Source organism: Sinocyclocheilus grahami, unplaced genomic scaffold (genome assembly GCF_001515645.1).
Source record: "Sinocyclocheilus grahami isolate Dianchi unplaced genomic scaffold, SAMN03320097.WGS_v1.1 scaffold586.1, whole genome shotgun sequence".
NCBI classification, from domain to species: Eukaryota; Metazoa; Chordata; class Actinopteri; order Cypriniformes; family Cyprinidae; genus Sinocyclocheilus; species Sinocyclocheilus grahami.
Window position 1 is genome coordinate 182681 of NW_015505765.1, and position 15698 is coordinate 198378.

Genomic DNA, 15698 nt, shown 5'->3' on the forward strand with positions numbered 1-15698 from the left:
CATCTTCACACCAAAACACGGATGTCATAAAACCGCGACGACGCCTGTGATTACGTTTACAGGCAACATCCAATCACAACACGCCTCTCAACAGACGCTTCTACAGTTTTGGTTTTGAGCTGAGCTACGCCTGGTTGTTCGAAACTTACAGACTGACAGTAGTTATGTCTGGAGAGTAGTTTCATTTAGAGCAACATTATATACTTCTGATAATCACATCATTATCTTTATTCCAATAACCGTTTTAAGTGTCTGTATTTGGAAGAAGGCTGACAGTTTTGCATTCTAACAGTTTCGTTTTGGGTTACAGAAAGCGAAAGTACTACTGACATCGGTAAGTAATGAGCATAATTAGATCGAATGTTTGCTCAGTTTAATTGGGAATTATTAATTTTATGAAGTCGATTGAGAGTGGTTGTTAACTTATTTAAAAACTTCGTTTTATTAGCCATATAGTATTCCAGGTCGATATATCAATAATCTATTAACAAACAAAAGTTACTATCACTAACTTTTGACTGTTTTACAGAGGGTGTCTACGCAGATCTTCCTATCTACCAGTTGTTTTAAATTGTTTACGTTTTAACTTGAAGGTATTTAAACGACAAAGAAGAAGAATATGCATTACTCAGAGGAAGTGAGCAAGTAACATAACTCCAATGCTATAGGCCCATGCCCACACTGGAAACACTGGTGTCTACCTGAAAGCCTGACGTACTTCACTTTTCCAAGTAACATTTTCAACAAATGGCTTCAGCTGACAACAATATATACTTCATCATAACTGCAGATCCACCTTCACCAAATGTGTATATAAAGGCTGGTGAAATATGCTTCATATATAAAGAACGATTTAATGCAAGGCAAAAAAGAAACGACACAGACGTTTTGCCTGTAGTTCGTGTGGGAAAATCAACGGATATATGGCTTGATAAAGTTCTTCTGCAGCCATTGTCACGCAGAGAAGCAGATTTACTGATGGCTCTTGAGTCCAATGAAGACCGACTCTTGACCCTGAAAGATCCTGAGGCTTTAGAGAAGGCTTCAAATCTGTCTGAAGGCGGTCAGGTTCATGTGGAATATAAAGGGCAGTGGCTCAAAGGTGTGATTCGATACATTGGCAGTCTCACATCTTATAGTTCGGATCCTATAACAGGAGTCTTCTTCGGGGTGGAACTGCAGGTGAGTAACCTGCTTGCATGAGCGAGATTGTGTCTGTAGTATTGTTGAAGAGAGAACAGAGGTAGAATAATACAAACGACCCACTAAGAGTAATGTGGTTGTATAAGTCTTATATTATTTTTATTCTTAGGGGGAAGATAAAGGAAAAGGCCAAAATGATGGTTCCTACTACCACAAAACATACTTCACATGTCCTAAAAACTCAGGCATTTTTGCCCCTTTTACAAGAATCAAACCAGTGGATCATAAACCTTCAGCACCCACACTACCAACTCAGTCTTCCCTGTCCATGACGTCTACTGAGCCTCTCAAAGCTGGAGACAGAGTAACCTTTTTTGGTGACAAAAATGCTCACCATGGCATGGTTATGGATATAAAGGACCACCCAGATGGCAAAATGGTTCTCATATCTACTGTGAGTACTGACTTCTGACTTCTTAAGAGTGAGTAAAAATGAATATTTCACCCAAAAATGAATTTACTCAATGTGGTTCTAAGTCTGTATAAGTTTCTTTAAGTTGAACAAAGAGGGTGAAATTGTTAAGGATTTCACCTTTTGTGTTCCACAGAAAAAAATAACTGTGTACAGGTTTGGCATGACATAGTGAATAAATAATGACAGAAATTGTATTTTTGGGTGACATTTTTGTTGTTGTTGTAACATTCTCTTTAAACACGTTCCTTAGATCTAAAGATAAAAACAACTGGATTGGTAGCATGATAGAAACAAGTCCAAAAAAGAAAGCTTTACCTGAATGTTTACATAAATATTAGTCCCAGAATAATGTTCTATCTCTTAGGGTACGTTTATAAGATAATGATTTGCTAAAGTTTTGCTAAAGAAAAGTTTTTCCTTTGTATTTTTTGCATACAGATGACAACATCATCAAAATTATCCCCATTCACAGGGATCCATAAAAACGACTTAAACACTGTATTTATCCATGCCAGGCCAATAGTTGGTAATGTTACTTTGTAAAGAAACACTACGCAAACACGTAATACGCATGCGATGTCACCGTTTTCACAAAGTTACGTTTTTGTAATTTACACAGAGACAATAACAGTATTGTTTGCAAAAACTTGCACTTTGAAACCTGTTTATAACTCTAAATGATGTTGACTAAATGTAAATTAAAAGAAAATTACAGATCTTATACAAAACATATTGCATAGATGTATGTACAAGAAAAACAAGACAGTATACAGATTAAGGTATAATAGTGTGTTCACCTAAAACTCAAAGAAGAGCTATTGTACAATGTTACTGTATATTAAGTAAGAATACTTTTCTAAAATGTTCCTCTTCTCAGGATAAGGATGAAGAGGGGAAGCAAGGAGGAGAGAGAATGCTCCCACTGGATTGTGTAATTAAAGAGGAGCTGTTAAATAAAGGTAACATATGCATGTGTTGCCGCAGGTTTTATGTGTATTTATAGAACAGAAGAACACATAATACAATCATACTTTTCGTTTTTTGCTTTGTTATTCTTGTGACCAGATGGAACTGAAAAAATGGACACTTCTCAGGGCCCAGGGATGGGGGGTATTACTGATTCTGACGAAATCACTGTTGGCTCCCTAGTGCAGTTTCAGGGAAAAACACTACTTTATGGTATTGTCCGCTGGATTGGATGTTTACCCAATTTCCCTGGGATGACTGCTGGACTGGAACTGGTAGGTTCTCTATATACCAGTTCAACTTTTGTAATCTTTCAGAAATTCCTGTAGTTCTGAAATAAAAGAAAAATATAAGCCAGTTTCACCATTTGTTAAACTAAGACTGTAATATATGTATTTTTTCTTAGGAGGACAGCAGTGCCGGCGTGACTGATGGAACATATAAAGGAAAACGGTACTTTAACTGTCCTCCTCACTGTGGTTTATTTGTGAAACTCTCTTCTTGTCGGCCTGATGATCGCTTTTCTGGTGTAAAGAAGAAGCTGTTCAATGGACACTCTGGTAAGACCTAATGATATGGTTAAGTTTTTGTGAAATTACATTGTACTGTACACATTTAAAGTGTGTCAGGTGTTTATTAGAAGAAAGTGAAACTTTACCATGGACAGGTAGATTACACCAACCAATATTATGTTGCCACCTACTGTAGTGGAACTTGTGTAACTTTCATGTGTGCCTCAATCTTCTTCTCTGTGACAGATAATGATGAGGCAATGGTATCTGAGGAACAGGACAATGTGCCACCTATTAGAACAGAAGATGTGTCAAACCGACTGATTGGTAAGATGAAAGGCATTCAGGGTCACTGCAACTCCTGTTATATGGACTCTGCCCTGTTCAGGTTAGAACTCATCATAGACATGATTTACTTGGAGTTTTAATGTATGTTGTATTATAATGTATATTAAATTATATTTACTGTATAAGTATATATATATATATTGCTTTCTTTCTTTAACATACATTAAATATAATTAGTGTTGAATGTAGAAGTAGAGTCAACAAATAAATAAGCACAATTTAAATATTTCTGGTTTAATTTATCAACAGTTCAATAATATGACATGATCTTATTTCTGTTTTTTCTTTTTGTCCAGTGTGTTTTCCTGTTCTTCAGTTCTGGATTCTCTGCTTTTTAAGACTACAGAATATGAAACCATTCAAAGTATTCTGCTAAAGAGCATTGTTAACCCTCTCCGCAAGTGAGCTTGTGGTCCTCATTTGGCTTTGTATTGATAGAATTTTGACCTTGTAAAATTTAAATTTGAAAGTCATGCTAAGCAGAAATTTCAATAACACTTATTGTACATATACACATATAGGAGAGCTGGAATAGCCTAATTCTCTCTCCTAATTTACAGACAAGGTTTTGTATCAGAGCACAGTGTGATGAATCTTCGGAAACAATTACAGAAACGGGAACACTGCCCCACTTACACCACAGATGAGAAGGGTACGCCATCTCCTTGATGTCATAGCCATATTCAGCTTTGTTAGCGTTGTCAAGTTTCAAACAGAATATTAATGAAAAATGTCCAACTTTACATTTCTCTACAAGTCATCAAAACGCAGATCCCAAATATTACACAGCTGTTTCCACAAATTATTTATATCTCATTATCTCTAAAAGATCTCTTGGCTGTTTTATAGAATTGCACTAAGCATAGTGTTTTTCCTGATGTGTGCAGATCCTGAGGAGTTCCTCTCTCTCATCATGCAGGAGATTCTCTTTCTGGATCCGCCACTCATACTCTGGTAGGGAACTTTTTCATTGTTTTCATTTGTCAGTAGGGACAGGAATTTAGCTATTCTAGTTCCTTCACAATTTCATTGTTTATTCCTAGTAATTTGAGGAAGTACCAAATAATTGATCCTAAATACTATACTATTTAACACATACACACACACATATAAACTACACGTTGGAAACACTGTCCGAAAATTTTAGCATTATGATCTCTTTGCAAAGTCGGAAGATTGACATTCAAGAAACTGTAAGCAAACTGCACATCATGAAAATGATTCTGTTACAGTTTTTAGGAAAAAAGATCTGTTTCTTGATTCCTACGTCTAATTTTCAGAGATTGCTTCTGCTAAATATGTCTTGACCTTGGCCTTAGAATGCCTTCTAGTTTATAGAAGTTTTTTGGAGTTTATGCATTAATATATGTTTATTACTTGATCTGCCTTTAGCAGCCAATCAGGAAGCATACAAAAAGTGCAAAGCTGTTACTACTACCAAATCTTTATGGATTATAACCACCATTTAGTCCTGCCGACAGTTCAGCAGCTACTGGAACATTCATTTTACAGCAACAGTCTCAAACTAGCCGAGGTATCATTCTTCCTTTTGTTTGTTTTGTGTTGAGTGTTTGAAATTCTGCTTTCAGTTCTTTATTTGGATTATTTTGGTTGGACATTCCATAATTGACCTGCAGATGGTACTGTTACTCTCTACTTAAATATTTCTGGTGTGACCTAAATGAATATACATCCTCTATGTGTTTTTCTCAATATCTTATTGAAATGGATCCACAATCTAGATGTATAAGTCATTGTATTATCTAGCTGTTACACTGAGTTTTATTTCTTTATGCCACCAGGTGCCTGCCTGCCTGATTCTTACTATGCCTCGCTCAGGGAAGAGTTTCAAAATGTTTCCAAAAATCATTCCTTCTACAGAACTGGACATCACAGGGCTTCTCGCGAATGGTAACTTGTCCTAAACATCTATACAAATATGAATGTCTTGGGATTTTCCTAGTAATGTGTTTCACTCTTTCTGTGTGTTCTGTTAAGTGACCTGAGGTGTGTTATATATTTACTTGCTCATTAGGTCCTCAGCAGTGTGTGTTGTGCGGTCAGCTAGCAAATCAGGAGTGTGCCGAGTGCTTCAGAGACACAGTGTTTAGTGATAGAGGATTCAAATATTTCTGTTTGAAATGTTCCGCTCAGGTAGGTTGTTAAATATGCATTCTGCATTTATTGGAATATTCTGTATAAATTATAGTGCACACATTCAGTCCTTTCTTAAGGGTATTTTCACAGGCTTGATTATTGTTAAATTATTAGACTAATTATTAAAAGGGATTATATAGAGTAGATTAAATCATGTACTTTATATTTCACAAATCATTTACTTATTTAAATATTTCCTACATTTTAATGCAACATAATATGTTCATCTATCTTGGAACTGATTTGTTTGTGTAGGTGCACTCTCACCAGCAGCGTCGATGCCACAAACCCAGCACCCTGCGTCTTCCTCAGGGCTTCTCTTGCTCACAGATTTCAGGGTCTGATCGCCGCACTCCTCCACGGGAGAAACTCGAGCTGTTTGCTGTACTGTGTATAGAGACCAGCCACTATGTCTCTTTTGTCAAATATGGACCTCAGGATACTGACTGGATCTTCTTTGATAGTATGGCTGACCGCGTTGGTAAGTAAATGTGTGCTTGGTTTTAGTTTAAAGGGATAGTTCACCCAAAAATGAAAATTCTGTCATTAATTACTCACCCTCATGTCGTTCCAAACCTGTAAGACCTTTGGGTTCACCTTTGTTCGACCCAATCACGGAACACAAATTAAGATGTTTTTGATGCATTCTGAGAGCCCTCTGACCCCCCATAGACAGCAAGGGTCCTTACACGATCAAGGCTCAGAAACGTAGCAAGGAGATCGTTAAAATAATCCATGTGACTTCAGTGGTTCAACCGTCATTTTACGAAGCTACGAGAATACTTTTTGTGTGCAAAGAAAACAAAAATAACGACTTTATTCAACAATTATGCAACAACGTATGCTGTTCTGTGTCAGCAGCACTGTACGCAGATACGCTGTTTACACTTTGATCTGAACATAAGCAACGTATCCCCATACATACTTTGTTTACGTATGTGATACTCCACAAAATGGCACTATAAGGGGATGTGGAGGAGACAAATTGAATACAAAAAGTATTCTCGTAGCTTCGTAAAATGACGGTTGAACCACTGAAGTCACATGGATTATTTTAATGATCTCCTTGCTACGTTTCTGAGCCTTGATCATGTAAGGACCCTTGCTGTCTATGGGAGGTCAGAGAGCTCTCGGAATGCATCAAAAATATCATAATTTGTGTTCAGAAGATGAACGAAGGTCTTACAGGTTTGGAATGACATGAGGGTGAGTAATTAATGACAGAATTTTCATTTTTGGGTGAACTATCCCTTTAACCGTGGGTTTGAACATGTAGATCATACACTTTCCTGTTTGCAGGTGAAAGTGATGGCTATAATATCCCAGAAGTACGTGCATGTCCTGAGGTTGGCCAGTACCTACATATGCCTCTGGCTCAGCTGGCTAATCAAGTGCCTCGAGAGATGGAAGGTGTGGCGAAGCGACTCTTCTGCGATGGTTACATGTACCTTTATCAGAGCAAGACCATGTGTCTATATCGATGATTAAATCAATACGTACATGTCAATAAATGAGAATGTGCAATCTGATTATCTATGAATAGGTCTGTTTAGTAATGGATTCTAATAATGATATGTTCTTTTTATGGGAAATTGTGAAACTATATGCTTCTGCTCCATATTTGAGCATTTATCAGTCAGATATTTACACTTTCTGTTGGAATTATTTACTTTCTCTATGGAATTCCCATATTGCATTGCATGGGTGGGCGGTACACACTTTTTGAAACATGCTGGATGAAGATGACGCAGCTGATATCCTTTAAGTGATTTAGACTTGAATAAAAGTACACAAATTGTCAAAGTATGTGTATAAGAAATAATATATATCATCATTTTCTAATATTACCAAAATGGGAAGAGTTTTTATATTTTCTTTTCAAATGCGTATTGCTGACCTACTGTAGCTTGATGCCTAATTCATGTTAATAGATAAGGGAGTCAAGACATGCTTGCTTACATTTAATACTGACAAGATAAAGATTTTGTTTCTATAACATATGAAGTTGATGACTTGCAGAATTCCAATTGTAATTTTCGATTGTATTGGTTCTTGAGGTTCTGTATGAAGCTTTCTGACTACTGAATAACATTGTGAGCAACACTGTATGTAATTACTGTGTCACAAATTATCTGATCCTTGAATTTGTTTGTTTTAGTGTATTTGATTTCATTCTAGTGAAAAACCCCAAAAATAAATATGTCTTGACAGGAATTACTTCCTCGATGTCCTTTTTCGCTCTCAGCTCATTACATTCCTCCCCTAACCAAACAGGGATAAACCTGGATGAGACTTTACATGTTTGTGTTTTTCGTTACAGCATCGTAAACTGTAAATGACGGAACAGTAGTTGTTTAGACTGCAAGAGGTGGAAAGGGCTCACAACAGCACTTCTACTGAAATCTTTCCTTAAGACTGGATAAGAAAAAGGGGATTTGGTATAATTTGTGCTGTGATACAGCTAATACACTTGGATGTAGATATTTTAGATGCCTTAAGCAACAGGCTTCACTGTAAACATTTACACTAAGTTATAATATTTATTTTCTTCCCATAGAGATAAATGACTTCCTGACTTGATACGTTCTGTTGCCTTAAATCACATTAAATAAAAAGTGAATTTAGCTGTCACTATGTTATAATGTACAGTGTGGAAATTTTCATTTGCTGAATTGCTAAAGATTACATTTAGCTGTGTTTTTATTGTTTTTAAAGGATTACCTGAAGTGAGAAGATGACAGCAAATGTAATTTAACAGTGTCACAATTAAAAATACAAATGTTCGATATGACAAATAAAAAAGAAATACAAATAGTGAATGTGCAAAACAAATAATAGCCTAATAATATTAAAATAAATAAATTGTATTGGAAAATTGACAGAGAAGCCGTTTTCACTTGGAAATTGCTTGTATATTTCATAAATTATTACATAGATACTGCAAGTAACACACTGAATTAAATGTCATGTTTTTAAGTATTTTCTTGTAAAACATACTCCAATAATAATTTTCTTACCTACGACTTTGAAAAATGTTTAAAAAAATAATAATATATATATATATATATATATATATATATATATATATTATTATTTTTTTAAACATTTTTCAAAGTCGTAGGTAAGAAAATTATTATTGGAGTATGTTTTACAAGAAAATACTTAAAAACATGACATTTAATTCAGTGTGTTACTTGCAGTATCTATGTAATAATTTATGAAATATACAAGCAATTTCCAAGTGAAAACGGCTTCTCTGTCAATTTTCCAATACAATTTATTTATTTTAATATTATTAGGCTATTATTTGTTTTGCACATTCACTATTTGTATTTCTTTTTTATTTGTCATATCGAACATTTGTATTTTGAATTGTGACACTGTTAAATTACATTTGCTGTCATCTTCTCACTTCAGGTAATCCTTTAAAAACAATAAAAACACAGCTAAATGTAATCTTTAGCAATTCAGCAAATGAAAATTTCCACACTGTACATTATAACATAGTGACAGCTAAATTCACTTTTTATTTAATGTGATTTAAGGCAACAGAACGTATCAAGTCAGGAAGTCATTTATCTCTATGGGAAGAAAATAAATATTATAACTTAGTGTAAATGTTTACAGTGAAGCCTGTTGCTTAAGGCATCTAAAATATCTACATCCAAGTGTATTAGCTGTATCACAGCACAAATTATACCAAATCCCCTTTTTCTTATCCAGTCTTAAGGAAAGATTTCAGTAGAAGTGCTGTTGTGAGCCCTTTCCACCTCTTGCAGTCTAAACAACTACTGTTCCGTCATTTACAGTTTACGATGCTGTAACGAAAAACACAAACATGTAAAGTCTCATCCAGGTTTATCCCTGTTTGGTTAGGGGAGGAATGTAATATATATATATATATATATTAAACTTTCTGCCCTCCAAAAAAAAAAACATCATGCCCTTATATGCACTTCCTTCCTCTTTCTTATTGTCTCTTTCAATGAAAACTCTTCCCTTTTTACTTTCATATCCATGCTGTCATTGTGAGTCCTCTTGACTTGATTTAGAACAAAGAGAGTGTGAATACACAACCAACACATGTTGAATTCACAAAGCACTGTCAAAAACACAGAAAAGAGCAGACCTGTGATCAGCAAGCACTGCTTTACAGGCACAGGAAATGTACTAATGCCTGACTCTAAATCAATAAAGCGTTGCCTGCGTGATGATCTCATTATGCAGACAGAGTTAAGCACTGTGTGGGAGGGGTCAATGTCAACTGATTTCACCTGACAAATCTGATCGATCAGTTAAATAGGATTACCTGTTAAGAATAGTGCCAGGATATGAACATTTTCTAATTTCTTGTCATCAGTTCATTACATTAAATGCATGTGTTGTGACATACGTTGCCTTAATTGAATCAGAAGTACTTTTAAACACAATTGGTCTTTTCAATGCATACTGGAGAGCACTGGTCCCTGGTGCTAACCATTTTCATAGTTAAAAATGAATTAAAGGTTACTGAATGTGGATTAGTGAAAATAAGTTACCAGGAAAGCCACAAGGGTTGCACTAGGCCCTTAGAAGATCACTCACATATCAATATCAGTATATACACGACTGCTGGAACACTAAACAATTATTTATGAGTAAAATCTGATATGGACATTTTTGATTTTATCACACAACCCATATTGGACAACAAGGTAGATTTACTAGGGCTAATTCTGTTTAGATAAGAGATCCATGGTTTGAGGGCCCAAGGGGAAAATTCAGTCAATTGAATAGTAATTGAAGAAGTCCTGCAGTGACCAGTTCATTCAGGCCATCCAAGATTAGTTTGTTACTTCATTGGAACAGATTTGAAAAAACTTCACCTGCTCACAAATGAATCATCAGTGAATGGGGGCCATCAGAATGAGAGTCGATTAAAGCATTACAATAATCCACAAGTAATCCACACAATTTAACGTCTTGTGAGGTGAAAAGATGCATGTTTGTATGAAAAATATTTGTTTAGAACTGTTTTGGACTGTTTTTGTTTGTAAACAGTGCTTGATCTACGCATATTTCTCTCCTGATTCAGATTACTTTTTTCATTGGCGAAAGCAATATTATGAATAGAGAACATATTTTAACAGTTTGAAGTTAAAGTGTCTTGATGATGCATTTGTTTATTACATATTCACAGCTTTTCACGTCACAAGATGTTAAATGATTGACTGGAGTTGTGCTTTATCAGCTGTTTGGAATCTTATTCTGACGGCACCCATTCACTGCAGAGGATCCATTTGTGAGCAAGTAATATAGCGCTAAATTTCTCCAAAACAGTTTCAGTTAAGAAACACAATTATCTACATCTTGGATGTAATTTTTTAGATGAACTATTCCTTTTTTACTTTAACATTGTCACGATCTCTTCGCGAGAGGGCACTCCACTCCAGACTCTTGCCACTTTACCCAGGACTCCATTTCCCATAATCCTTTTCATGGACTCATGAATTGCATCACCTGTCTCTCATCAGATCTCATCATCAGTTCACAGCTGTCTCACATTAGAAGGACTTTAAAAGTAGCATACTACAGAGTGTCTCTGTCTTTGCTGGTGATTGAGTGTTTATCCCTTCTGTGTTTCCTAGTTTCCTTGTTTCTAAGTTTTGCTTTTCTCGTTTTTTGATCCTTGGACTGTTACCTTGTTTTTGATTGACTGCTGCCTGCCTTGGCCATTGCCTGTCTTTTTGGATTACTTGTTTGCCTGTGCCTTGGATGTTATTGCTTGCTGGTTTCTGACCCTGCCTGTCCTGACTACGCTCTTTTTAAAAGTGTCATATGATGTTGCTAAAAAGAACATTATTTTGTGTATTTGGTGTAATGAAATGTGTTTATGCAGTTTAAAGTAAAAAAAAAACATTATTTTCCACATACTGTACATTATTGTTTCTCCTTTCTAAAACGCGCCGATTTTTACAAAGCTCATCGGTCTGAAAAGCGAGGTGTGCTGTGATTGACCAGCTATTGGCCGAATACCTCAAGTGTGTGACGGAAATGTTACGCCCCTTACCATGCTGTGATGCCCTGTCCGGCTGGAGCGACGATTCAAAAACATTAAAACCCATTATAAACGAGGAATTTGTTACATCCAGTTGGGACATAATTACGGATTATAAAGACTTATACTGTCTTTTTACGCTTGCGTTGCATCGCGCCGCATAAACATAAAACCATGTCTGCATTTGTGATGGGAGAAATGACAAACAAGCGCTACTCTACACTGCTCAAATCTCGCGTTGGAATCATCAGTGGCAAATCCTTAGCCTGCTATTGGATCTCCACTTCGTTGTCACGACACCTCTATCGTTACAAACATGAAACATACAACATTTAAAAAAGCTGAGCTGGAACATGAAAACACTCAGCTTCAGATGAATCCCCACCCCCCAAAAAAGCAGGCAGTTATTGGCCAGAATGGGTTGCAATGAGAACTACTTGTACTAACTACTTGAACTAATTGTGCCACAATTCAAACATCTGGCTATACGAAATCTGTGATTCCGTTAATAACCTACGTTAAGGTTGTTGAACACAACAACTCCCTTATTCGCCAAGACACTGTTATGGTCTCTGTTCTATGGAATAAGAAGTTCAGAATCAAGGCGGTATTTTCAGAGGTTGCGCAACAGGTTATAAAGCAATCATTAATGAGGATGACACTTTCTTCACTGCACACCTGCTAAGTGTAAATACTGATGTGCAGAGTGTTGCTTCAGACCATGGCTGCTGTGTTGGTGTAATTGAGAGGTCTAGTCACAGAAACAGGATCTTGCCTTTGTGCTATGTCAACAGCTTTGGAATAATTGCATGTGTAGGAGAAGGTATGAGAAGGTGTGTTGTGCATGATTACTTGTTTCGATTGTCATTCTTGGTCAAGTCCTTAGATTCCGTCTTTTTATCCCGATCAGACGCAGTAGAGGAAATATTCTAAATCTGTTCTTAGGGAGTCCGTAACACTGAAAGAAAGACATTAAGAATCTTTAGTTTTTCCAGCAATATTGATGTTTTGCTAGATGTGATTTATATGAGAGATAGAGAATTAAAACTCTAATTAGATGTATAGGTTCAGTTAAGGTTGGTTGTGTAATCAATATAATAATAATAAATGTTTTCAAAGTGTTGTGAGATTTATTTATACTTTTGTTTTTTGTGTTTTTTTTAAATCTGCCTTCTCTTTTGCATCTGTCTATTTTAGGTCGTGGAAAATGTTTTTGTGGTTACATTAAAAATATTAATATGTATTGCTAAAAAGCACTGCGTATTCTCGGCTACTTTTTTTTCAACATTTTTGCACTTAAAGGGATAGTTCACCCAAAAATGAAAATTCTGTCATTAATTACTCACCCTCATGTTCCTCCAAACCCGTAAGACTTTAGTTACTTCCTTTGGTAGCAAAGGACATCGTTACAATTGTCCATAACATTGTTATTTATTACTATTTGGTAGTCAACACAGCAGATGCATAGTCATTATCAACATCATGTGTTACTTAAAGCATTATGTATTAAAAAGACTGCTCCGTTATGAATCAAACAGACCCTTAAGACCAAGAAAATCTGTTTCATATGAATTTTTATGCAGTGGGTTGACAGCAGAACAATTTATAAAAGCACACCTATACATGTATTTGTATAATTATTTCTAGCAACGCTTGATATTTGATGGTTGCTATACTGATAATCAAAGATTTAGTAGTTTGCTTTCTCCAGGTTATTCATTTTGCTTTTGTATGCACCGAACTTGTGTATACAACCTTCACTGCAACTCCGCAGGAATGTATCATTTATGGACAATTACCTTGTGTTACCATGACACCATCTGCACTTCAGGCATGAGACATCATTGGTGTCCTCATGTTCTTTCATGCATGCATCTAATAATTAAACAAAAGATATAACTACATTTTATCTAGTGAATGGCTTCATACTGTACACAATTATTGACATTTTGGGGTCCTTGCTTTTTGTACTGCTTCGTGGAAGCAGTGACACAGCTTTTAGTGTCTTTTAAGTTCTCCATCTGAAATGTGTGAGTGTGAATGTCAGGAGTGCATGTATGTGGGTCTGTATTACAGGAATCAAATTAGTGAATGTAATAGGAGGTAGTGGCCCTTCTAATGTCACCGCTGTGTGGTTCACCTCATAAGTGAAAGGCCAGTGGCTCCATTACATCCTTCTGTTAAATTAAGCTCTTTCAAAGAGCTAGTGAATACATGCTGCTCAGCCTCACAGGTACAGCTGCTGTAAAAAAAAAAAAAACAGACAAAATTACATGTAGGATATAAATATCAACTTGATGTTAAATAGTATGTAATTACAGCTAACATATAATTTGCACAGACATTTATGACTTTTTGTAAAAGACTATAGCTATGCAGGATACTGTACATTCTTATATATATGCACTTACCCACAATGTCTTTTAAGATTGTTATCCTCCAAACATAATATATTTTGACAGGTTTGAAGGTTTAAACAAAATGTATTTACAGCATTTAGAACATACTTTTTGTCCAGATTTTGTTTCCAGTAAACGTCTGCATAATGTCTTATATTGTACATCACAATCTCCCTGAGCACAGCAAAGGTCACTCATTTTGCTGATCATAAGCTGAGATACCTAACGGACATCAAACACATCCTCCATTAATGTGCATAAAGAATAACTCCACATATGAAGGAAGATGAAAGTCAAGAGACTGATAAAAGGAGCACATGCATCGGTTTGTTGCACACATCCCAATAAATGCTGACTGACACTTTCTAACGGAAAAGTGCTGATTTTATGGTAATAGCATATTAGTGCATGTTTGAACTGTTAACATAGTGAGAGATTTGAGAAGGTCTTGGTTTTTATAGGTGACACATACAACATATTTTCCAGACTCTGAAAATTAGTTCAAACTGACAATGAACCGGTCAAGGACATCAATAGAGGAGATGTTTCTGTGGGCTAGTATGGATCTTAGAGTCAAAATGTACATTGGTCTCAATTTAGGGGTTTTCAAAGTGTTAGTGAAACCACGTCACATTTTGGATGCTTTCTATTTTAGGTTCTTTAGGCTCTCAAAAAGCGTAAACTCAAAATTTGAAAAGTACTAATAAAATCAGCTTTCTTCTCTTTAAGTAAAGGCATCATTAGATTTGTTTGCCTGAGTCCCGCTGTAAGGCATGTACCTAAAATATGACAGAGTTGTTGAGGTAGCTGTCTATCTGCAATGTTAATAAATTAAATGATCATCTCTGAGATGTTTGTCATCTTGTATGAGAAACAACATATTTACTGTCTCCTGGTCCACAGAATCTCTTCTGTTCCACATATAATTTATACAAGAGTGCTACAAACCATTGTGCATACAGTAATTACAGTTCTTATTTTAAATTATCCATTATTTGGTTAAACAAGGAATAAATAAATAAAATCACAATCCTTTTGTACTTGCTACTAAACATTTCTTAAAACATACTATTGTTTTTGTGTTAAAATGTCCCCATTTTGAATGTAATTTAACTTTTGGTACTGTATATTTTTTCTGGTACAATCAAGCAATTTGTTAAGTATACTGTGAATGCACTTACGTTTATTCACAGTCAGTTATTGTGGGTTGGTTAACCAAACCTGCACAAATATTAAGTTTAATATTAACTAATAATTATTCAAATCACCAGGTAAAACTACTGTTTATCTAATTATTACGGATCCATTTTTAAATATTTAATTCCTATTATATTTTTTCATTTGCTGAATGCAATTAGGGTACAAAGACATTAAAGTTGGAAACTGCACTTTTTCTGACATGTTTGAAGGCAGATCCTTTTTTCTTCTTTTCATCTGACCTTTGATCCTCTCTGTAAGTTATTTTACAGGCCCATTATTTCTCTCTATAGTTAATTACCAACATGTAAGCAAGAAGGTTTGTGAGAATATTTTGGAGAGATTTACAATAGATTTTTAACCATCTGTCTGTCGATCGATCAATCAATTGATCTACATTATTTTAACAATAAATTTTAACAAATACTTTTGAATTTGCTTCATTAATTTGATTGCAATTTTAA

The 15698-nt window shown here is 35.4% G+C and overlaps 1 protein-coding gene across 3 annotated transcripts; it reads left to right on the forward strand.

Moving 5' to 3' along the window:
* The first annotated feature begins 254 nt into the window (after positions 1-254).
* On the forward strand, positions 255-7808 carry cyldl (cylindromatosis (turban tumor syndrome), like). Of its 3 annotated transcripts, none has more exons than XM_016240270.1 (15): positions 255-334; positions 594-1182; positions 1313-1597; positions 2496-2577; positions 2684-2859; positions 2991-3144; positions 3343-3484; positions 3741-3845; positions 4005-4096; positions 4332-4398; positions 4837-4978; positions 5247-5355; positions 5480-5598; positions 5857-6082; positions 6901-7808. In XM_016240270.1, exons 2-15 carry the CDS (start codon positions 748-750, stop codon positions 7083-7085), a joined length of 2319 nt encoding a protein of 772 aa, XP_016095756.1. In that variant the 5' UTR covers positions 255-334; positions 594-747; the 3' UTR covers positions 7086-7808. The 3 variants fall into 3 exon arrangements, with proteins under 3 accessions (XP_016095756.1, XP_016095754.1, XP_016095755.1); XM_016240268.1 differs by having other exon boundaries at positions 257-334; positions 530-1182; XM_016240269.1 differs by lacking the exon at positions 255-334 and having other exon boundaries at positions 379-1182.
* The last annotated feature ends 7890 nt before the right edge of the window (positions 7809-15698 follow it).

Bases quoted from the DNA above. Each gene is read 5' to 3' on its own strand.
- cyldl (XM_016240270.1), top strand. From the start codon at position 748: ATGGCTTCAGCTGACAACAATATATACTTCATCATAACTGCAGATCCA. The intron at 3,846-4,004 runs GTGAGCTTGTGG...CCTAATTTACAG, and splicing joins ATTGTTAACCCTCTCCGCAA to ACAAGGTTTTGTATCAGAGC. The intron at 4,097-4,331 runs GTACGCCATCTC...TGATGTGTGCAG, and splicing joins TTACACCACAGATGAGAAGG to ATCCTGAGGAGTTCCTCTCT.